Here is a 22,510-nt window from a genome sequence, read left to right on the forward strand (position 1 = left end):
TTGCCTACCAACCCTTATATTGTTTTGCTTATATGTAATGATGGCAATGAAGTATGGAGCATATTTGTCAGATCTGGTGTCCCAGTTCTGCCTCTTTACTTGTTTTGTGCCCTCTGGGGGGAAACAGTTGATGTCTCAGATGAATCATTAATTGCCCTCGTGGAAGAGGAAGGGGATAATTCCTACCATGGAGGGCTGGTGCAAAGCCTCGTGGATGAAAAGCATCTTGCACAGCCCCTAGCACTTAGTAGGTGCTTAATAAAGGGTTTTTTTTTTTTCTTCCCTTCACTTGACAGGTCTGAGTTTGGGGGCCAAAGGTCCTTCAGAAAGAAGCCTGATGAATATGATGTTTATTAAGTGGGGTCACATTTTAAGGTTATATATGTTACTGAAGCAGTTACACTGGATAATTTCTCATGAGGAGATGAACAAGGGCAGTCTAATCAAATACATGCAGAACCTTGCAAAGAGTCTTTGACAACAGACCCTCAGTTGGGTGAACCAGTTCTGCCATTTTGGGCTAGACAAGATGTGATTGTGAAGTAATGGAACATTTTTACTGGTTCATATTTAAGCTATTTAAAATGGCTTAAATCTGTTCACCATGATTAAATTTTCCAGACTCTTTCATTAAAATGTTTTATCTCAGCTTTAACAGTGGCTCATGTATTTCAGAATTGGTTTGAGGGAATAATGCTTGGTTGAGAGTTCATAGTTGATTGGACTTGTAACAGTTTGTAGAAAAATTATAAAGGTGTCAGGTCTGGTTTACAAAATCATTATACCCCAAGGCAGCTTCCTTGGTCTGTTATTTTCTTAATTAAGAGAAAAAGGGTTTTTAAAATTCTCATGACTTGATTTAGAAGAAAGGTATGCTTTTCCCTTGAACTAATTTGGGAACTATGAATATATTCCTAAGATATTGAGAATACTTAGAAAAACAAAGTATTTGTTTAATCTCCTCTATGGAATGTATGTGTACAGAATCCATCTTTCACAGTCTTTTAAAATTCTCTTATTGTATTATTTCAAAGTAAGATTTCAAACTTGATCTTGAATTACATAAAATTAACTATTCTTTGGGTGAATGGATTGTCTTTTAAATTAAACAGATCTTTGCAAGTGAGACTCTTAGAACCCTGTGCCTTTGCTATAAGGAAATTGAAGAAAAAGAATATGAAGAATGGAATAAAAAGTTTATGGCTGCAAGTATAGCCTCAACCAACCGGGATGAAGCTCTGGATAAAGTATATGAGGAGATTGAAAAAGACTTAATTGTGAGTTTTAACCTTTGTAACTTTTTCCTTGATATTCCAAACAGAATTGGAAATTTTATTAAGTTTTATTACAGTTTTGATCTCATGCTTGAAAGATAATTCCGACTTCAGTATTTGAAATTGGTACAGTGGAACTAGGTCACTTGAATTTCTTTTGTTCAGCAAGCAAAATAGGAGTTACCATTAGGAGAAACCAAATGACAGAAAACACTGAGATTCTATTATTTTTATATCACTTATTAAAATTCATTATGATTTTTATACAGTAACAAGCCAGCATATACTTATTACATTGTGAGAATTACTGAGATGATTTATATTTTGCAAAATCTTGAAATGAGAAAATATACCATTTGTTAAAGAGACTTCTTAAAGTTTAATACTTACTGCCTTTAGAGTTTATATTAAAAGGAAATGTTCAGTGAATAGTTAGTATTGACTTTTAGCAAGAGAAATTGTCTTGTGTCCGTGTAAAGTAGTATACACACAATGAAAGTATATTTTTATTGTCTTTGATTTGTATTTTTGTCTTGGTGAATTACTTTAAGAAAAAAGTTTTTGGCTGTTTGGTTTTTGATGAGTATGACACACGACAACCTTCCCAGTTAATGCTGGCCACTGGCCCCAATGGAGCACCAACTGGGGTGTATTTAGTCCTTCTTTTTACAGTTTGGCAAACTGCAATTACAGAACATTTTTTGGCTTATTTGCTAATTCCTTTCTTTTAATGTACATTTCAGCTGTTGGGAGCAACAGCTATTGAAGACAAGCTACAAGATGGAGTCCCAGAAACCATTTCAAAACTTGCAAAAGCTGACATTAAGATCTGGGTGCTTACTGGAGACAAAAAGGGTAATTTAGTTTGCAGGGAAGCATATCTGTTAATTCACAAATATTCATAGCTCCTGTTTCCCTTGCTCAAGGTGACCTCAAACTTTCCATCCTGTACAAACACTGTCTGTTTCTTTGGGACAGAAACTCTTTCCCTAAGAAATTCTTCTCTGTTATTCCAGCCCATCCTGACCGCATCCTTCCCGAAGCTCCCTCAGTAGCAGAGTTTACTCCTTGAAACTGAGCTCTTTGTCGCGTCTTCCTGATTGTGTTTAGTCTTATCTCTCCCACCAGACGTGGGCTGCTATACTGCGCTGCTATACTCTGGTCCCTTCTGTCCTCCCCGGCACTTTCCCACCTGTTGGGCATAGAGTAGAACAGTACAAAATATTGAACAACAACTTTTGTTTTCTTGCCCCTTTTACTGCTTGAAAATTATAATGAAAATTTAATACCCAAGGGAAGATTTTCAGTTTTAAATTTAGAGCTCAACAAGTTGTTTGTATTGATTCTTTACTTCAGAAGCCTCCCATGGGAAACTAGATCATTTCTCTTACTCTGAGTGACATTGTTGATGGGTTACACACTTTGATAAGCTAAGGGATTAAGTCCTGACCTTAAACAAATAACGGTGGTGGAAGAGGGGAAAAAATCTCCAGTAGGAGCCCCATGTGAGGGCTTATGGAAATGGTTATCCTTCTCCCACATAACAGAATGATTTAAACCACATGAACTAAATGTGTTCAGTATTTCAATCAACATTGATTTATTAAATAACCGGTTTATGTATTTGATATATATAGCACATTTTATGATTGAAAACACTTCAACCAGACTTTGACTTATTACATTTACTTTATTACAGAGAAAGGGATTTTTTTCTTTATGTGATTTCTAGACATTGCTACAGAAAAACAATATATTTGATTGAGTCTGGTTATTTCATTAATTGAAAAAAATATCATTACTAAAGTCCATTATTAAATTCATCAGTAGGAATGACATTTGACTTAATTTTTTTCTGTTGTAGAAACTGCTGAAAATATAGGATTTGCCTGTGAACTTCTTACTGAAGATACCACTATCTGCTATGGGGAAGATATCAGGTGAGTAAAGGGCCTGCAGTATGAGAATATGTCACATCTCATTTTTATAAAAGCAAGACTAGACCCAGTAGACACAGCAGATACAGAGAAATGGGAGCTAGAATGTGTCAGTTGGGACAGTTTCCTCAAGTTTAAGTGAAGCAAGGAAACAACAGGCAGCTCCAATTTACCATGGTTCGACCTTATGTTGTAGGAAAACCTGGGGCCTTGTTTGCCCTTTCAGGGGCCGTTTTTCTGTATTCCTTGGAAGCCCTCAGTGCTTGTCTGCTGAAAAAGGAAGTGGGCTTGAGACACCACTATTTAGTATGAATTATATACATATTTTTTTCTCTTCCAGTCTTTAGTGATTTGTCTTGATCACTCCTTATTTTCAACTTGAAAATGAGAATTAATGTGGAAAGTGAATAATAAATACCTAATCTTCTAGCGCAATGGTTTTCAATTGGGGTAGGGGAGGTGGGGACTTTGCCTTCCGGGGAACATTTGGCAATGTCTGGAGACATTTCTGACTGTCACAGTGGGGAAGGAGGGGGCTGCTCCCGGCTTCCAGCGGGCAGAGGCCAGGGATGCTGCTAAACATCCTGCGATACAATAGACACCCACAGGCAACGAGGAATTAACTGGCCCAAGACGTCAGTAGTGCCAAGGTTGAGAAACCTGTTCTTAAAGGTGAAGAATAAAGCCTCTGTGTGTGTAATGAGGAAAACGCTGGCTGAGAGTTCAGAGTCCTGAGTCCTCATTGCAGTTTTCCCGTCAACTCCTTGCAGGCAAATCACGTTATCTCTCTCGGGCTTGATTTCCTTATTTGTAACATGAAGAGATTGGATATTTACAGTCCCTTGTACTCTAAAATTCCACGACTCATTTTTCTATCACATGAGTGAGTTATATGTGGTCTTCTCAACAATTTGTTGATATAAAGCACTGAGAATATCTCAAAAGCAGACATAACTTTATGTGGAAATAAGTTTTTTTCTGCCCAACAGTGGTCACTGTTTGTAATACACTAGGGTTCACCCCTGTGTATTATCATTCAGATCAAGATTGCCCTCCTTCTGTTGCTTGTGAACACATTTTCAGCTGTATCTTCCTTTAGCTGCCTTTGGCAAATGATGAAGTACCATGAACATGGTGCCTCCATGGTGGAGGAGTCAAGACTTAGTAAGATTATATGCCACTTAATTAAGCAAAGGACTTGAATAGACATTTCTCCAAAGAGGACATACAAATGGTCAATAAACATATGAAATAATGCTCAACATCACTTAGCATTAGAGAAATACAAATTAAAACCACAATTTCACCTCACACGGATGGCTACTATTTAAAAAACACAGAAAATAACAAGTCTGGGCAAGTATGTGGAAAAATTTGAACCCTGTGCACTGTTGGTGGGAATATAAAATGGTGCAGCCACTATGACTATGGAAAACAGTATGGTGGTACCTCAAAAAAATTAAAAATAGAATTACCATATGATCCAGCAATCCCACTTCTGGATATATATCCAAAAGAATTAAAAGCAGGGACTTGAATAGATATTTGTCCACCCATGTCCATAGCAGCATTATTCATAATAGCCAAGAAGTGGAAGCAACCCAAGTGTCCACTGACAGATGAATGGATAAACAGAATGTGGTATATCCATACAATGGAATATTATTCACCCTTAAAAAGGAATAAAATTCTGACATATGCTACAACATGAATAAACCTTGAGAACAGTGAAATAAGACAGTATTAAGTGAAATAAGCCAATCACAAAAAGACACATACGATTCCATTATATGAGTTACCTAGAGTCATCAAATTCATAGAAAGCAGAGTGGTGATTACCAGGAGCTGGGGGGAGGGGAGAAATGGGGAGTTGTTATTTAATAGGTATAGAGTTTCATTTTAAAAGATGAAAAAGTTCTGGAGATTGGCGATATGAATATACTTAATACTACTGAACTGTACACTCAGAAATAGTTAAGATGATAAATTTTATGTTATGTGTTTTTTACCACAATTTTTAAAAGATTATATGTCAAAATTATGTCACAGTCAAGGGCCTGTTCATGGTCTTGTACTTTAAACACTTAAATTTTTCCCCCAGTGCTCTTCTTCATACAAGGATGGAAAACCAGAGGAACAGAGGTGGAGTCTATGCAAGATTTGTACCCCAAGTACACGAACCTTTTTTTCCACCTGGTGGAAGCCGTGCCTTAATAATCACTGGTTCTTGGTTGGTATGTATCATTAGTGTCTCTCCCTTTGGCTCAAACTAAAGCAGGTCATTCTGGACCAATTTTAGATGGTTCGTCGTATTAATTACCAACCTAAAAATCTCTTAGCCTATAAATAAAGTGCCATTTCCCAAGTCTGAGAGTTAATATTATATGATACCTATAATAATATGATACAAACTGGTGGCAGTGCTTATTACTAGTTTATCAACTAACTAGTTGATAATTAATTTAAATTTTAAATTTTAATTTTCTTCTTTGTATATTTTAAATTTTTCTATATTTTTATAGTAAATATTTTATAATCAGAATATCAATGACATAACCCAAGAATTATCCTTCAGATGATTAAAGTCTTGGGAATGGTACTTTTTTTTTTTAAATAAATTTACTTATTTATTTTGGGCTGCGTTGGGTCTTTGTTGCGTGTGGGCTTTCTCTAGCTGCGGCGAGCAGGGGCCACTCTTCGTTGCGCTGTGCAGGCTTCTTACTGCAGTGGCTTCTCTTGTCACAGAGCACAGGCTCTAGGTGTGCAGTCTTCAGTAGTTGTGGTGTGCAGTCTTCAGTAGTTGTGGCCTGCAGGCTCAGTAGTTGTGGCGCACAGGCTTAGTTGCTCCACGGCATGTGGGATCTTCCCGGACCAGGGCTCGAGCCCATGTCCCCTGCATTGGCAGGCGGATTCTTAACCACTGCGCCACCAGGGAAGCCCGGGAATGGTACTCTTGTTATTAAACCCCAAATGGTTAGAATCCTTTCCCTTTCTGATTTTCACAGAATGAAATTCTTCTCGAGAAAAAGACCAAGAGAAGTAAGATTTTGAAACTGAAGTTCCCCAGGACAGAAGAAGAAAGACGAATGCGGACACAAAGTAAGAGGAGGCTGGAAGCTAAAAAAGAGCAGCAGCAGCAGAACTTTGTCGACCTGGCCTGCGAGTGCAGTGCAGTCATCTGCTGCCGGGTCACCCCCAAGCAGAAGGCCATGGTGGTGGACCTGGTGAAGAGGTACAAGAAAGCCATCACGCTCGCCATTGGAGACGGGGCCAATGATGTCAACATGATCAAAAGTGAGTCTTGCACATGGCCAGTGCCACCTGAATTGGTAGAGAGGAAATGGCAGGAACATTTTTGGGGGTAGTTTTTTTCTGATTTCATTGCTTGGACTTTCATGAAGCAGACCTTTAATAAAGGCACATAACTATGGTAACTACACCTGTGACCCTGCCCTCAGGAAGCTTACAGTCCACTCAGTAGGAGAGCGCAGACATGACTGTTCTATACAAAGAGTGCCAAGTCGAAGATGAGCTCTGTGTGGGTGAACTTATCCTTATTTGTTTCCTTCTTTTACATATGTTTGGATTTGGTTTTGTGTTTTCTCCTGCTGCTTCTCCTCCCATATTTCTTCAGGGCTTATTAAGGACCCTGCTATTTAATGTTTTGCAAAAATTTCTGCCGAGCTTGGCATAAATTATTTAACTCTCTTTGTTATTTGTTTTGGGAATATTATTCTCCCACACCTAAGGATTGTTTTCTGGGGCTTTCTTCTTGCCTTTGGTAAATCTGTTGAACTTCACCGTTAGGTGACCTAGTGTGAGCTCAGTGTAACATTGAAGCACAGCTCTGACGTGGCCTCAACATTCTCCTGACCTCCCAAGGTCATTTTGCTGGTTGGAGGACCCTAGGTACCCACAAATTGACGGATTGAGTCCTGTCACTGCAGAAATACAATTTTGCTGGTATTAAAAGCATACGGAACCAAACCCTCATCAATATGTCTGAATCCTGGTCCTTTTTCTCCCTGTATTACTTATACAGGAGTATCTTGTAATGAAAATGCCCAAACTAGTGAGATCTGAATACTTGTCCTCATCCTAACGCCAGCATGCTGTGTCACCCTGGGCTCATGCTCAGGCCTCAGTTTTCTCATTTGAGAACAAGAAAATTATCTGATGTCACCTCTAGCTTTGTAGTATTTTTCTTAAGATGAACTATCCATGGCATGTATACACACGTCCTGTGGTGCCGGGTAGCTTAAATGCATTATACGTATAACTAGACTTTTAATTCAGCCTGTTTCGTAACTCTTCTGTCTCTTTCTTTCCTTAGAGTCTCTTCCTTCTCCTCCTTGATATATACTAAGAATATTCCAACTTTATCTTCCTCAAAAGGAGTCAGCTATATAATGTACGTCTTCTCACTTCTTCATGTGTATGTCTGTGGCCACTGCCAGTTTAATTCCTTTCCACTGTGTTTTGCACATGTTCATCCTGCCATGCGAATGGCATTTCTTGCTCTGAGTTAGATCTATTTCTTTCCTCTGTAGCCAGCTCTAGTTTATTTTCCATTATGTACCTTTTAACATAAATGACTGTGCCAAAAGGGCAAGTGACTCAAACATTATTTTTCTTCAGTTATAATGAAGACTTCCAGATGTTGGGAAAGGGGGATTCCCTTTCAGATCTACCAATTATGTGACTGAGACTTGAAAACTCTTGTTCCTCTGAGTTCACCAACTGATAGCAAAAGGGATCACACAAAGTTGGCATAGATAACCTCCTAGAGACTGTTTTTTCTCAAGTTTTTTTCAGAATTTTATTAAGCTCTGTTATGTGATAGATGCTTTTATATATAATGTAGGAGACATCCATTTGGGATGAAAATCAAAGAAACTCAGGTCTCCTTGGAAGTCAGTAGCTTAACCCAAGTATTAAGTGCCTTTTTGAACTTTGTGAAAACTGTCATCTCTTTTACCTACATCAAGAACAATGAACTGAAAGAAATTGTTTGTTGTTTATAAAGAAGTACAGTGAAATTTAAGTGTCCAAAAAATCTGACCATTTGCTAACATGTTTCAATGGTTAGTGGTGTAGTCTAGGAGAAGTGGAGGGAATTGCAGTCCACCATGGTTTGCCCCTAGCAAGGATCCAAGGACCCTCGGATGCTGCCCTCTCTCTCCCTTGTGCCTGAAGATGGCTGGGGGGTGTTATTTTCCTTGGTCTAAACCCTGAGAATGAACAAGCAGCATTAGAGAGGCAAGAGGAAACGATCAGTTTGTTAGGGAATTATGAAGTGGCCTACCGGGCAGGCATTTGACACCACATCGGCAACTTCGGGGAAGTCTAGATGCCTCTATTTAGATTTTAGGAAAATACAAACAAAAAGCCGTGTGGCCTGATAAAGTACGTCTGTCCAGTTGCCCTGAGTCACTCTGTAAACTGTGGCAGTGTCCACTTCACATACTGTCCTCGGTCTGCTCGGCAGAGGCTGGACTGGATGTCAGGGCCTGGGGCAGTGGCTCCTCTTCCTGCCTCTGACAGAATCTCAACATTTCCCTGTTATTTGTTCAGGAAAGAAGGCCATGGTTTGGTAGGAGAGAACAGTTTGGCAACCACAACTGGTCATTAAGAACTATTTATGTGTATAAAGAGGTTATAAGTATTGATTGAGATGCAGTTAATTCTATTTGATAGAATTGCAAAGTGTTATTAAAAACTTAGGTTTTGGACAAAGTCACCATGTTAATGCCAGACCTTGTATTCTGCAAGTGGGGCAGGAGTTGTGGAGCTTCTTTTAGTTGGAGACTCTGCTGAGCTGGCAGACACTTCTCAGGGTCTGAGTAATAATAGGTTGTATTCTGCAACACATGTTCTAAAAATGATCTCACATAACACTCATAATTCTCTAAGTGGAACATATGATTTAATGACTAGTGGGAGGATGGATAAAATTGGGACTTTCATTTTTATCCTTTCTGGAAACCTCCCCCCCTCAAGACAACTGTGTGTCTTGAGGTCTCAGTGGGCCATGCATAAGCCTTTGAAAGTTTAACAGTATCTAAGTTTAAACACTTTTGATTGCAAGTACTGGAGAACAGTTCAAGTTAGTTTAAGACAAAAAGAAACCTATTTTAAAAGTTACAAATATGTCTCATGCTGCTCAAGAAGCCAGGCCTCAGGAATATGCTAGAACCAGGACCTGAAGCTGCACCAGGAACCCAGTGTCTGCCCTTCTCTCTCATCCTTTCTCTAGACTACTACATTTCTCTGCCCCTCAGAAAGAAGTATATCCATCCCACAACTCAAAAATTTACATGTTAAAATTCCAAACACAAACACACCCAAATCCTAATGCCAAACCAAGAGACTGAGGGAAACAGATCCCTTTAGGTACTTTAAGCAGGAAGTGATTAATATAGGGGAGCAGGTGCTCATGAAAATTCTGGATGAATTGAAGAAGTAGTTTCTAGGCTGTGTCTGCAAGTCTGCGTCACTTACCAAAGGAGCTTCTAGCTTTGAGGCTCCTCTGAAGAGCTTTCCAATTGAGAAGGCCTTGCGGTTGTTTATCAACATCTGGGCAGCTGGAGAATGGATATGAATTCTGCTGCAGAAATGCCAAAAAGGGAAGGGATGCTGGGCTCCAGTTTGCTTCTGCTTCCGAGTCACAAGCAGGTCCAAACAAGTGGAACTTAATTCACAAAGAGAACCTAGCTGCAAGGGAGTCTGAGCAATGTAGGGTTTTTTATTTGCTTTCCCACCTCTCCAATTAGAACAAAAGTTCTAGAATGAAGGAGAGCCAATTCGTAGTATCTACCATAGATTATGTATCTGCCCATGGCTGACTCAGCTGTGGCCAGGGAGGCAGGGACACATGGTACACGTGGATGCCTGGGGCTCACCCTTTGGGTGGGAAGGATGGCTTATGAGCTGGGCAGATAATCCAAATGGAATTCATTACCCACTTGAGATCCTTTCACAAATATTTATGGAGGCCCAACCACGTGCTCTGTTTAGCAACTTGTACTTCTGAGTTCAGAAGCTGGGGGTGGGGGATGGTGAGCAACCATTTTCACATTTATTGTTTCATAAATTTGAGGGTTTTTTTGTATTGCTATGGAAACATTTTTATCATCTCAATGTTTTGCCTTAAAATAAGCTTATGATTCACAGTTATCTTCTCCCCACCCCCCCATAGCTGCCCACATTGGTGTTGGAATAAGTGGACAAGAAGGCATGCAAGCCGTCATGTCAAGTGACTATTCCTTTGCACAGTTCAGATACTTGCAGAGACTGCTGTTGGTGCACGGCAGGTGGTCTTACATAAGGATGTGCAAGTTCCTACGATACTTCTTTTATAAAAACTTTGCATTTACTTTGGTTCATTTCTGGTACTCCTTCTTCAACGGGTACTCTGCACAGGTAATATACCATCATCATTATTATTAAATGAGTAGAGCTCTTCTGTTACATGAATAAAACTACGTCTGAAAAAACTTTTCTTCCCCCTCCATATTTGCAGTTTTTGGTGCTCTCTCTTAACAGCTGAGGTACAGATTAAGTTTATGAACCTTCTAAAATGTTTCTGGTGCTTTAAACATATTTTATTTTGCCTTTAAAAAGGTAGGATTTGTTCCTGGTCTGTTGGCTTTTGTTTGTGTCTTTGCCGTCACCACAGATTTTTTTTTTTCCTAAGTCACCTTGCCATTAAGAATAGTGATAACAAATTGTTCAACTCTGAAAAAATTGTTCAAATTTAAGTATAAAATTATATTGGGGCTGAAGGGATTATATAAATTAGGGGTGATCATAGATCTAACATCATGTCTCCATTGTTGGTTTTTTAACCTTTTGCTGAAATAGGAGTGGGGGCATATCTACGATGTTCAATTGTTGATATGGCAGAAACACACCATTAGCAAAAAACCTGTCAGTGCCTGTGGTTGTCCAAACTTCTTTGATGTTATGCAACAGACAACTGGCATGAGAGGAGGCCAGGTGTAGAAATGGGAGGCCAGGCTGTCTTGGGGTTTTGAGCAAGGTTGGGGCCTTCTTCCTGTTTCTGTGCAGGATGGTGTATTACTGTTGGTGCTGAGTAAGCCCATTTCCTCTATCCCCCACTGAGGACTGGGGTGTGCACAGCTTTGCTTATCCTTTTCAGAAGCATCTTTCTTATATTCAAATTCTGTTTTATAAAATGTTTAAATGGAAATGCTGGACTGGCAAGAGAAAAGTAAATCTGAATGGTACTTACGTGCTTTTGAACCAGTTGTATGTAATCTAATTCATTAATAAAAGGGATATAAAAGACGATGAACACTGATTTGTTTTCCAGCATTCTTCAAATAGACCAGACTCCTTTTCCAAAAACTTTTTGGAGTCTATTTCCCCACTTATTTTCCGGGGAAGATTATTGCCTGTGGGAAAGCCCTTTGATTCTGTCCATTCCATCAAAACAAACTCGTGCCTGCTACTGGCATAGCTGGGGAGGGGGGTGGTGTGTGTTTACTTTCCCTGGGGACACCCCTGCTTTGAGGGCAGATGCACTTGTGTTAACTAGGTGGGCAATATTTCTTCGTCGGTGACACACAGACTCTGTCATCTCCTCACAGACCGCGTACGAAGACTGGTTCATCACCCTGTACAACGTGCTCTACTCCAGCCTGCCCGTCCTCCTCATGGGGCTGCTTGACCAGGTAGGAGCCTGGTGCTGACAGGGTCGCTTCTGGACAGACTGAGTGACTGTTTCAAAGCAAATATTTCAATGCATTCTTTTGGTTTTCACTTCTTTCTGAGTAAACCCTATTATATTTCTACTCTCAGGCAACAAGAGTATGCTTGTTTTATAGTAAGAAAAGAGGATTTCTGTGCCTGGGTTGAATTCATCGACAAAAGAGTTTATTACCCTCATTTTGGACACTAAGATTTTCTTGTTAGATACCTAACAGTATGTCTCTACAATAACAACTTAACACATCTTTAAAGTAAATTATTTTAATACCTCCCCAAACTTTCAGGTTTAATTTCCAAATTAGTCTGCATTCTATCTAGTAGCAATTTTTACAGAAACTGCTTTCAAGAATGAAAAGAAGAATTTGGAATTAACTCATCAATGTGTATGTGAAAATGCTTTCCCAAAGTATTAGAAAAAATATATTCTCTCAGAAAGTAAAAACAGGCTTCCTACACTTTTTTTTTAAACATTACTGATTTGCTTTAAGTAGCAAAATAACACTACTTTACCTAGTCTCAGGATTAAATATCAAATAATGGTGCACTACAGTAACGAGGCTGCTCTCTGCACAATGAAATTATTCAGGATTTATCGTCTTGTTTAGTTTTTGCCTTCCTAAAACTTAACAAGTTGCAACTCTTTTTGAGATAGAGGTTGTGACGTATCTCTGAGTTCTTTGATCCCGATGGACAGCACTCAACTCTAATTGTGTTTTCCCCTTAAGGATGTGAGTGACAAACTGAGCCTCCGCTTCCCCGGGTTATACGTGGTGGGACAAAGAGACTTACTATTCAACTATAGGAGATTCTTCGTAAGCTTGTTGCACGGGGTTTTAACATCATTGATCCTCTTCTTCATACCTCTTGGAGCTTATCTGCAAACTGTGGGACAGGATGGAGAGGCGCCCTCAGACTACCAATCTTTCGCTGTCACAATTGCCTCTGCTCTTATAATAACAGTCAATTTCCAGGTATGTGGCTTTAGTCGACTGTCTTCAGTACCTGTTGGTACTGTATGCATTTCTGTATGTAGACCAGCGTGCACATCCGCCTGGCTCCCATTCTTCCTCCAACTGAGCCTCTGCTGCTTTGCAAATATGAATGGAGGCTATTTTCATCCCTTATACCAAACATATTTCCTGTTTCTTGCCTGAGCCAAAGATAGCTTCTGATTGTTCAGTATTCAAGCCATACCATGCTTAAATTGAATTCTATTTTCAGAATCCTTAGATCCTTTATTTCGTGCTAACTCCCCTAAACGAGTGCTCTGTTTTTCTCTGGTTTCCCAACAGATTGGCTTGGATACTTCTTATTGGACTTTTGTGAATGCTTTTTCAATTTTTGGAAGCATTGCACTTTATTTTGGCATCATGTTTGACTTTCATAGTGCTGGAATACATGTTCTCTTTCCATCTGCATTTCAATTTACAGGTTGGTATTTTCTAAATTCCAAAATTAAATAAATAGAAAAATGTCATTAATTTAGATTCTGACATAGCTTCAGGGTAAGTGAAAACATAAAGCGTAAATTACTGCTAGTGAAAATTAATGTCCTGACTAGAAATTGGGAGTGGTGGGTTGGAAGGGTGGTAACGTGATGGGAGGAAAGCAAATTAAAATAACTAAGCTGTAATTGTGCTTTTTTTCTTCCGTAAAACCTAATACTGGTAGGTTATTGGGAAACTGGGAATTACATGTATTGCTGGTAGCACTATAGTTTAATCTTTCTAAAGCACTACCTAGAAATATGTAATGAATTTTTTTGTACATTTTGATCCAGTATTTCCACATGGGGAAAATACCCTAAGATGAAACACACCAAATTTTGGAAAGGTAATCTGTACAAAGACTGTATCACTACAACATTTCTAATTGTCTTTGAAAAATTGGAAATAACCCTAAGACCTAAGAATATCAAATTAGCTAAACAAACTATGAATCCCAGATGATGGAATTCTAGAACTTAAAAGTGGACTGCATCATTGGAAATACGTATACAGAGCAATAAGTAAACTTACGGAAAACAAAACAGCTTACAGCTATATAAAATATATGACAAATTGACAAATGCTAGAATGAAATGATAAATATCAAAAATATTATAAATAGCATGAATTGGAATTTATGAACATCTTATGGATAGAGTAGTTTGGATTCACAGTGGAAAAAAATTCCCCATAAACTCATTTCCCTGTAAAAGATTAGGCTTTTTTTGTTTGTTTTAATGATCAGTTGTTGGGTTATAAAAGACAATTGCTGTGGTAACCCTTTTCTTATTGGGATTGAGCTCATTTTTTTTATGACTGTGTTCTTGCTTACTGACTCCGTGTTTTAAAATTTTAGTACCCAGTTACTTAGAATATTCCCATAGGGAATGTGTTTTAAACCCATACACATTTATGCTATTATTTTTATAAACTCACAGTGTAAGTATAGAAAATATTGTGAGAAATTTGGCTCTAGTTTTAAAATTGAGTAGTATATGGTCACCTGGTTGTATTACAGAATTGAATTGTTACTTCCTCTGACATAAAAACTAGTAGCCAAATTCAGTGGTAAAAGCCTAGCTCTACTCAGATGGACATGGGTTTTAATTCAGGAGTTGCCATAGCTATAGTTCTGTTACCTTGGGCAAATTTTTTTACTCTCCACAACTCAGTTTCTTCATGTGATAGAGGGCAATACTCATCTCTCAGAAATGATTAAATGGCATGACCTAAAAACACCCAGCATAAGGCTTATCCCACAAATGGCAGTGCCCGTTGTTAATATGTGGCATTTCAAACCAAAACTAGAAATTGGAAGTGCTTTTTTAAGTTCCTGAAAAAATCCGAAAGTATAAATTGCCTACTTTTCCATTTTTAATTAATGCAATGTCAACAAATGTACTTTCTTTTTTCGCTATTTATTTGTTCACTTATATACATTTGCCTTGTTCCAAAGAATTTACGTGCCTAATTCTGCTTTGCTTAGTCTGGTTTTAAAATGTTCATTCCTTGAGCAGTGGTGGGATGTTTTCGGGAGGGCAATCTGGTTGTAAAAGCTCAGGGAATCCATTTCCACTACAGGGAATCCATTTGTGGACTGTAGAGTATGAGCTATGCCCCCCTTGGGATGAAAACCATTGTGATTCATTCTCTGTGCTTTTTCCAGGCACAGCTTCAAATGCTCTGAGACAGCCATATATTTGGTTGACCATCATCTTGACTGTTGCTGTGTGCTTGCTGCCTGTTGTTGCCATACGTTTCTTGTCAATGACCATTTGGCCATCAGAAAGTGATAAGGTATAGAAAAAATAGTCTTCTCCTGACTCTGAGTGCCTCTCACAGAAATCAAAGCATTTCTCCAAAACAGCTTTCCTGCAAAATTCTAAGCTCTTGGGAAGTTTGGTCTGAACATTTTTTAGGACTACTCCTCTTTTTTTAAACTCCCCCTTGCAAATAAGTCCTTTGGGATTGGTATTTTTGTTTGCTTGCTTTTTATTACAAAAATTACCAAATATCAAAAGGAAAATAGTATAATGAATCCCCATATATCTATCCTCTCAATTTAGCAATTATACTATTAATATTTTGCCCTGCATACAGGTTGGGGTTTTTCTTCATTTAAAGGAAAATGAAAAATCCTCTTGTAGCAGGATCCTTTGAGCTACAAGTAACAGGAAGATAACGGCTCAAAATGGTTCAATGATGATGTATCACCTCCACTCACATAATAATTAGGTTTCAGGCTCAGCTGATGGGCAACTTGATGTTATCAAAAAAGAACTGGGGTTTTTTCCATCTCCCCCCTCTGCTGAAAGATGGCTACAGCAGTTCCCGGCATTGCATCCTGACATGTCAATATCCAGGGGAAGATTAAAGACTGATTATGCTGTTGCTTTCCCTTAGGAGCCTGGGAACTTTTTATGGAAGGGCCCAGCACACTTTCCTCAGGTCTCATTAGCCAGAATTAGATCACAGGCCCATTCCTGGACTAGTAGAGAGCAAGGGAAGTCAGTCAGTCCTACCCCTGGGGGTGGCGTCCACATGGAGGAACGTGGCTGTAAGGAGGAGGATGGTACCTGAGTAAACTCCATTTCCATCAGAAAGGAGGAGAGAACAGCTGCTAGGTAGGCAACCTTCACTATCCTCCAGCTCTCCCTCCTACACTGACAAGGGTGTGCGGTAACAACCCGCAAGGAGGCTAACAGTCATTTCTAAACCTGTACCAGTCTTATTTATGAAATGGAAAGAGCACTAGTTTAGGAGTGGGAATCCTGGCACCCCGTTTTCTAGCTCTGAGGGCTTGGAAACGTCAAGTAACCTGCCTCCCTCCGTTTCCTCCACTTTAAAGCGAGGATGGTTACGCCCGCCCCCCAATGAGGCAGGTGTGCAGCCCGTTCTTTTTAACCTTACCCCATCGCTCTCGCTTCCGTAGATTCAGAAGCACCGAAAGCAGTTAAAAGCCGAAGAGCAGTGGAAGCGGCGGCAGAACGTGTTCCGCCGGGGCGTGTCCAGGCGGCGCTCGGCCTACGCCTTCTCCCACCAGCGTGGCTACGCCGACCTCATCTCCTCCGGGCGCAGCATCCGCAAGAAGCGCTATCCCCTGGATGCCGTCATCGCCGATGGGACGGCAGAATACAGGCGAACCATGGAGAGCTGAGGCATTGGCTTCAGGTGACCTGCAGCAAAACAATCACACAAAGTAAATGTCTTCTTTTTTTTTTTTTTTTATGAGACTCGACTTTTTGGGAAAAAAAACAATTTGTCACGAGGATGTTGAAGGCAATAACCTTTTTAACAAGCTACAGTACTTGGGTTGGACTACTGCAATAGCAAAGCCAAGGAGACCTTTTGAAAAGTCGTATTATTCAACTGTTGATGTTTTGTTTTGATTCAAAGTGAACGTTTTTAACCCCATCTCAATCTAGGACAAGAGAATTAGAAAATGTCTTATTTCAGTTCAAATGGTATTGTACTATAAAATTACAATTAGATTTTCCTGTCTGGGATCTTCAGCACAAATTTCCCAGAGGCTCCTTTTCTCCTGGAGGCCACCTTACTAACAAAGATCTTCTATTTACAATGGTAATGACGAAAGATTCATGAGTGTTCATCCCCTAGAAGCTAAGTGGTCTGATGACTTTTTCAGAGTTGATAATGGGGCTGCTTGGTTTCATGTTCTCATATTGGTTTACTAATTCAGCTCAATCAACGAAAATTACTTCACATTTCATAAGTACAAGGTTTTGATCTGTTTTGGTTTACTATCAGGTTAAAAGAGCACATTACATACATTTACTCTTACTATTATATATTATTTCAGACACTTCCTGTAGTATCAAGTGCGTTTATTTTCTACTGTCATTAAAAAAAAGATACATTTAAATATTTATGGGCTTTTTAAAAAAAAGCTTTTAAAAACTGAGGGTATCAGTGATAAATTGCAGCATATTTTGCAGAGCTTTCTTTTGAAAAGCAAACTTTTGTGCCTGCCTATATGTAAAGTATTTTATAAGGGACTTGAACAGAGACCTCACTCTTTGCTACTTGTCTTGTGTCTTGAGAGAAAAGGCTGTTGGTAGCCATATTTCTAAGACTAACAAACAGTGTATCATTTTAAAACTGAAGATAACTTTAGGCAATTATGGAAACTATCCTCAAAGAGGTAAAAGTTACTTATCCAGGGGCTTTTCTCACTCTGTGTTTCACACACTAGTTTCCATATTTCAGTGAAGACAGAGAAGTGTCTTCAATAATTGTTCTTTACCATTAGGTTGTGAATGTTCACAATATCTGTTCCTTTGAGTTCCTTATGAGGAAATCACAGCATGTATATAGTTCATTGTCTAGATATGAAAAGAATATAGCTCTTTAGTCTACAGAAGTAAATTTCCAGAAGTTTACAACTTTTATCTTGTAAATTTAAAAATTGTAAGTTTTTTTGTGTAATTCTGTCAGTTTCAGATTTCTCTCCCGTTTTGCAAATTGTGGGAAAGGTCGACAATGCAAATGTGTCAAAGACTTACATGGTTGGGTGCAATATTAACAATTTTAAAATGCAAATTGCTTTGGATAAATTATTTCTATATTCTGTAAATCTGAGATTAATGTATATTTTTGTTTAAAAAATAAATGCTTTAGTAAAATCTTTGGAAGTACAATCTTTTAAAATATTTTCTAAGTTGGGTTCTTTATTTTAGACTGGGGCAGATGATGGAAGAATCTAGGCCTGCCTGGTTTTTAAAGGAACATAGGTGGTAAGAAGTAAGTTACTGGCGGGGTACTAAGTGTTAGGGTCAAAGTGGCTGAGAAAAGGATCCGACTACAGAGGCAGAGAGTATGGATTTATAGTTGGCAAGACCAACTGTATCCCGGGAGGGTGCATCTTAGGATATTAGGGAACAACTTTTCCAAGTGACCTCAACTCTTTGGAGCCAGAATAAAAGCAAAGGTAAGCCCTGACCAAAAGTAGGGGCTGGGAAGTGAGTAGAAAAATGAGCAAAGGGGAATTAGGCTATTGAAGGGCAGGAGAGCAGGTAAGGACAAGGAGGGATGCCTGAGACTGGAGGAGGGCCGAGTCTGATGAGCTAGCTGCAGGACAGGTAGTCAGTTCCTGGACAGTAAGGAAAGCTGTGACCCCATTAGGGAAATGTGACAGACGAGGAGGTTCTTTGCAGGAGGACAGAGATGGGGGACTTTTCTGGGAGGCATAATTAGTAGCAGGTGAAGAGAGAGTATCAGTCTAGGGGTGTTCTGTAAGGTAGGAAATCAGGACCCTGCTCTTTGCTATTTTAAAACGGACAGCCTGCTTCCAGAGTGGAATTTCATATCTACATCAGGGCAACCCGTTAGAAATGGGTGGGAGGAGACAGGACAGATTATTAGCCTCTGCAATAGAAATGGTATGAGAAAACCTGAGCAGACCTGGGAGATGGTCCCTTAAAAAAAATTAAGGTCCATTTTTTCCTTAGGATATACTACTGTATTTAAATTGGTGGAGGAATAAATGTTTTTAACCAAAGAGCACCACCTAAAGGTTCTTACTGATGTTCAGTACCAGAAACTGTTCAGTAAAGGCATCTGATGGTGATAAAATGGTTCTTAAGAGACTCCAGTGTGATAGCAAAATGTACCCTAATGGAATCTAAATATGTTTTAACAGTTGCTGCCTTCATGTGATGTAATGAAGCTTAGGAAAATTTTAAGACAGCTTCTAAAAGTCTTGTCAGAATCTGCTGCTAAGTTATAGCTGTAATAAAACTTCTGGTGCATGGGACGTCCCTGGTGGCTCAGTGGCTAAGAATCTGCCTGCCAATGCAGGGGACACGGGTTTGAGCCCTGGTCCGGGAAGATCCCACATGCCACGGAGCAACTAAGCCAGTGTGCCACAACTACTGAGCCTGCGCTCTAGAGCCCGCAAGCCACAACTACTGCAGCCTGCGTGCCTAGAGCCTGTGCTCCACAACAAAGAGAAGCCACCACAATGAGAAGCCCGCACACACCGCAACAAAGAGTAGCCCCCGCTCACCACAACTAGACAGAGCCCGCACACAGCAACGAAGACCCAACGCAGCCAAAAAATAAATAAATAAATTTATATTAAAAAAAAAAAAAAAAAAAAAGGCTCATGCTCTCAGACCCACCTGCACCAGGGCCCAGCACAGAAGGACCCAACTGAAATGCACCCAGACTTTATGTAAGAAGCTTTATTGCTTACCTTAGAGTGTTGGTCCGAGGAGCAGAGATCAGATTTAACACACATGCCTGCTGGGGTACCCTCCAAGGACAAAGGCTGGTGGACGCCATCTTTGTCTCACTCCTGCCGGCAGGGCACCATCTTTTTAGTATTTTAATCTACGTTCTTTTTTTTCCCCCAGTCGGCACCATCTTTACGCCTTCCCTATGCTGCAATCTAGAGCACCAGTATCTCCCAGAGGGGAGCTTTTACATGCATCTGGTATCCTTTTTTTATGTCTGGTACCCTGGTTTTTGTGGCTACAACTCAGGGGACACCCCTGATTGCCTGGCTCTGGCGGCCAGTGGGACTTATGCTCATGGGTCCAGCAGGAGTGTAACCAACAGCGAAAGAGTTCTTAACTGGCTGCCATCTCCAGGGCACAGCAAGAGGCAACAGTCCAGGAGTCTTACTGTGAGAGGCCCACTAACTTATCTGCATAACTGTGGCCTGAGGAGCAGACTTCCAAGGAAGCACACATCTAAGTGTCTACCGTAATGCTCTCCAGCAGCCTCAGAGGGTGAGTACTCTCTTTGCGCTTTCACCCCACAGCCATCAGAGCACTACTGTCTCCCAGGGAGGAGCTCATACATGTGTCTGGTCCCAGATTTTACATCTGCTGCCTCGGTTTTTGTGGCTGCCGCCTAGGAGATGCCCCTTAATCACCTGCCTCTGGGGGCCAGCAGGGCTTGTGCTCCTGGGTCCCATGGCGTTATAATAAATGGGGAGACAGTTCTTGGCCTGCTACCACCCCCAGGGCACAGTGAGACGGCAGACTAAAACAAACCCCAGTCTTTCTGTGATAAAGGAATATTTGCTCGTCCTGGAGCTTTGGCCTGAGGGGCAGGCTTCTGGTTGGATGTAGGGACCTACTGAGATGCTCTCCTTGGACAAAAGCTGGAGGACACCATTTTTGTGCTCTCCATCTGCCGACCAGTATCTCCCAGATAGCAGTTTGTACAGTTGTCTGGAGCCCTAATTTTTGTGACTGATACCCAGGGGGACACTTCTAGGGTATCCAGCTTTTGCAGCCAGCAGGGCTTATGCTTGCAGTCCTTCAGTACTGTATATGTTTGTATATACTGCTACCTGAGAGTCTAGCTTCCAATAAGCCTGCTAACTGAGATCCTCCTCTATGGGATACTGGCAGGTCTTGCACACGCTCAACAACTGAGAGTCTCTAAAATTAAAATGGGCAGCTTGGACAATCACAAAGGTTTGAGAGACAACCAAGAGCTAGGGCAGGGTTGGATGACAAAGTTCATATCTCCTACATGAGGCCACCCTCTCAAGATTAAGGAGAGGTGGCTATTTTACCTCCGCAGAGACACCAACACAGAGAGTCAAGGAAAATGAAGAAATAGAGGAATATGTTCCTAATGAAATAAGATAAAACCTCAGAAAAAGACTTAATTAATGTAATACAGATAAGTAATTTATCTCATAAAGAGTTCAAAACAAAGATCATAAAGATGCTTACCAAGCTCAGGAAGGGAATGGATGAACACAGTGAAATCTCTGACAAAGAGATAGAAGGTAAAAGAAAGTATCAAATAGAAGTCACAGAGCTGGTGGTTGGGGGATGGGATGAACTGGGAGACTGGGATTGACATACAGACACTACTATAAAGAAAACAGATAATTAATGAGAACCTACTGTATAGCACAGGGAACTTTACTCAGTGCTCTGTGGTGACCTAAATGGGAAGGAAATCTAAAAAAGAGTGGATATATGTATGTGTATAACTGATTCACTTTGCTGTACAGAAGAAACTAACACAACATTGTAAATCAACTATACTCCAATTAAAAAAAAAAGTCACAGAGCTGAAGAAACAATGATCAAACTGGAAAGTACACTACTGGGGTTCAACAATAAACTAGACGAAGCAGAAGAAACAACAAGTGGGCAGTGGACTTCACCTAATCAGAGAAACAAAAAGAAAAATGAAAAAAAGTGAAGATAGCTTAAAGGACTTATGGGACAACATCAAATGGACCAACATTTGCATTAAAGGGGTCACAGAAATAGGAGAAAGGAGAAGACTCATTTGAAGAAATAACAGCTGAAAACGTCCCTAACCTGGGGAAGGAAACAGACACCTAGGTGCAAGAGGAACAGATAGTTCCAAATAAGAACTCAAAGAGACCCACACCAAGACACATTATAATTAAAATGTCAAAAGTTAAAGACAAGGAGAGAATCTTAAAAGCATCAAGAGGAAAACAACTTTTTATGTACAAAGAATCCCCCTAAGACTATCATCAGATTTTTGAGCAGAAGTTCTGCAGGCAATAGGGAGTGGCATGATATATTTGAAGTGATTAAAGAAAAAAACTTCGAACCAAGAATACTGTATCTGGCAAAGTTGTCATTCAGAACTGAAGAGATAAAGAGTTTTCCAGACAAGCAAAAACTAAAGGAGTTCATCAACACTAGACCAGCCTTACAAGAAATGTTAAAAGGACTTCTATAAGTTGAAAGGAAACGGTGCTAATCAGTAACAGGAAAACATGAAAGTCTCACTGGTAAAGGTAAATATATAGTAAAATTCAGAATAATCTAATGTTATAAAGGTGGTACATTAATCACTTATAAAGCTACTATGAAAGTTAAAGGACAAAAGTAGTAAAAAATATAACTATAATAATTTGCTAAGGGATACACAAAATAAAAAGACGTAAATTGTGACGTCAAAAACATAAAACAAGGGGAAGCAGAAAATAAAAATATAGAGCTGTAGGATGCATTCGAACTTTTAAGTTGTTAGCAACTTAAACTGCTATAAATCTAAGTTGTTACATGTAAGCCAAAGAAAAAAAACCATAGTAGATACACAAAAGATA

At 39.7% G+C, this 22,510-nt stretch overlaps 2 protein-coding genes across 10 annotated transcripts in view; one reads left to right on the forward strand and one right to left on the reverse strand.

Moving 5' to 3' along the window:
- The window catches only part of ATP8B1 (ATPase phospholipid transporting 8B1), a 110,770-nt gene extending 92,696 nt beyond the window's left edge, over positions 1-18,074 (forward strand). For all 3 annotated transcript variants that reach the window (XM_082417949.1, XM_082417950.1, XM_082417951.1), the window contains exons 18-28: positions 1,113-1,277; positions 2,018-2,129; positions 3,139-3,214; positions 5,313-5,445; positions 6,217-6,505; positions 10,410-10,633; positions 11,824-11,907; positions 12,670-12,915; positions 13,237-13,375; positions 15,098-15,228; positions 16,364-18,074. In XM_082417949.1, the coding sequence (XP_082274075.1) occupies positions 1,113-1,277; positions 2,018-2,129; positions 3,139-3,214; positions 5,313-5,445; positions 6,217-6,505; positions 10,410-10,633; positions 11,824-11,907; positions 12,670-12,915; positions 13,237-13,375; positions 15,098-15,228; positions 16,364-16,588 (1,824 nt within the window). In that variant the 3' untranslated portion in view covers positions 16,589-18,074. The remainder of the gene's footprint in view (positions 1-1,112; positions 1,278-2,017; positions 2,130-3,138; positions 3,215-5,312; positions 5,446-6,216; positions 6,506-10,409; positions 10,634-11,823; positions 11,908-12,669; positions 12,916-13,236; positions 13,376-15,097; positions 15,229-16,363) is intronic.
- LOC309639982 (uncharacterized protein) overlaps positions 1-22,510 on the reverse strand; it is a 90,653-nt gene that overhangs the window by 30,809 nt on the left and 37,334 nt on the right. For 3 of the 7 annotated variants that reach the window (XR_014251945.1, XR_014251946.1, XR_014251947.1), the window contains exon 2: positions 16,342-16,607. Coding sequence is in view for 1 of the 7 variants with exons in the window: in XM_082417992.1 (XP_082274118.1) it covers positions 8,671-8,770; positions 8,969-9,072; positions 9,713-9,818; positions 16,342-16,346 (315 nt within the window). In the remaining 6 variants the exon portion in view is untranslated. Of the gene's footprint in view, positions 1-6,511; positions 8,771-8,968; positions 9,073-9,712; positions 9,819-12,189; positions 12,827-13,265; positions 13,387-16,341; positions 16,608-22,510 lie in introns of those variants that run through there. The other 4 variants (XM_082417992.1, XR_014251948.1, XR_014251949.1 and 1 more) reach the window with 4 other exon arrangements.

Source organism: Balaenoptera physalus (genome assembly GCF_965194825.1).
Source record: "Balaenoptera physalus genome assembly, chromosome: 12".
Lineage (NCBI taxonomy): Eukaryota > Metazoa > Chordata > Mammalia > Artiodactyla > Balaenopteridae > Balaenoptera > Balaenoptera physalus.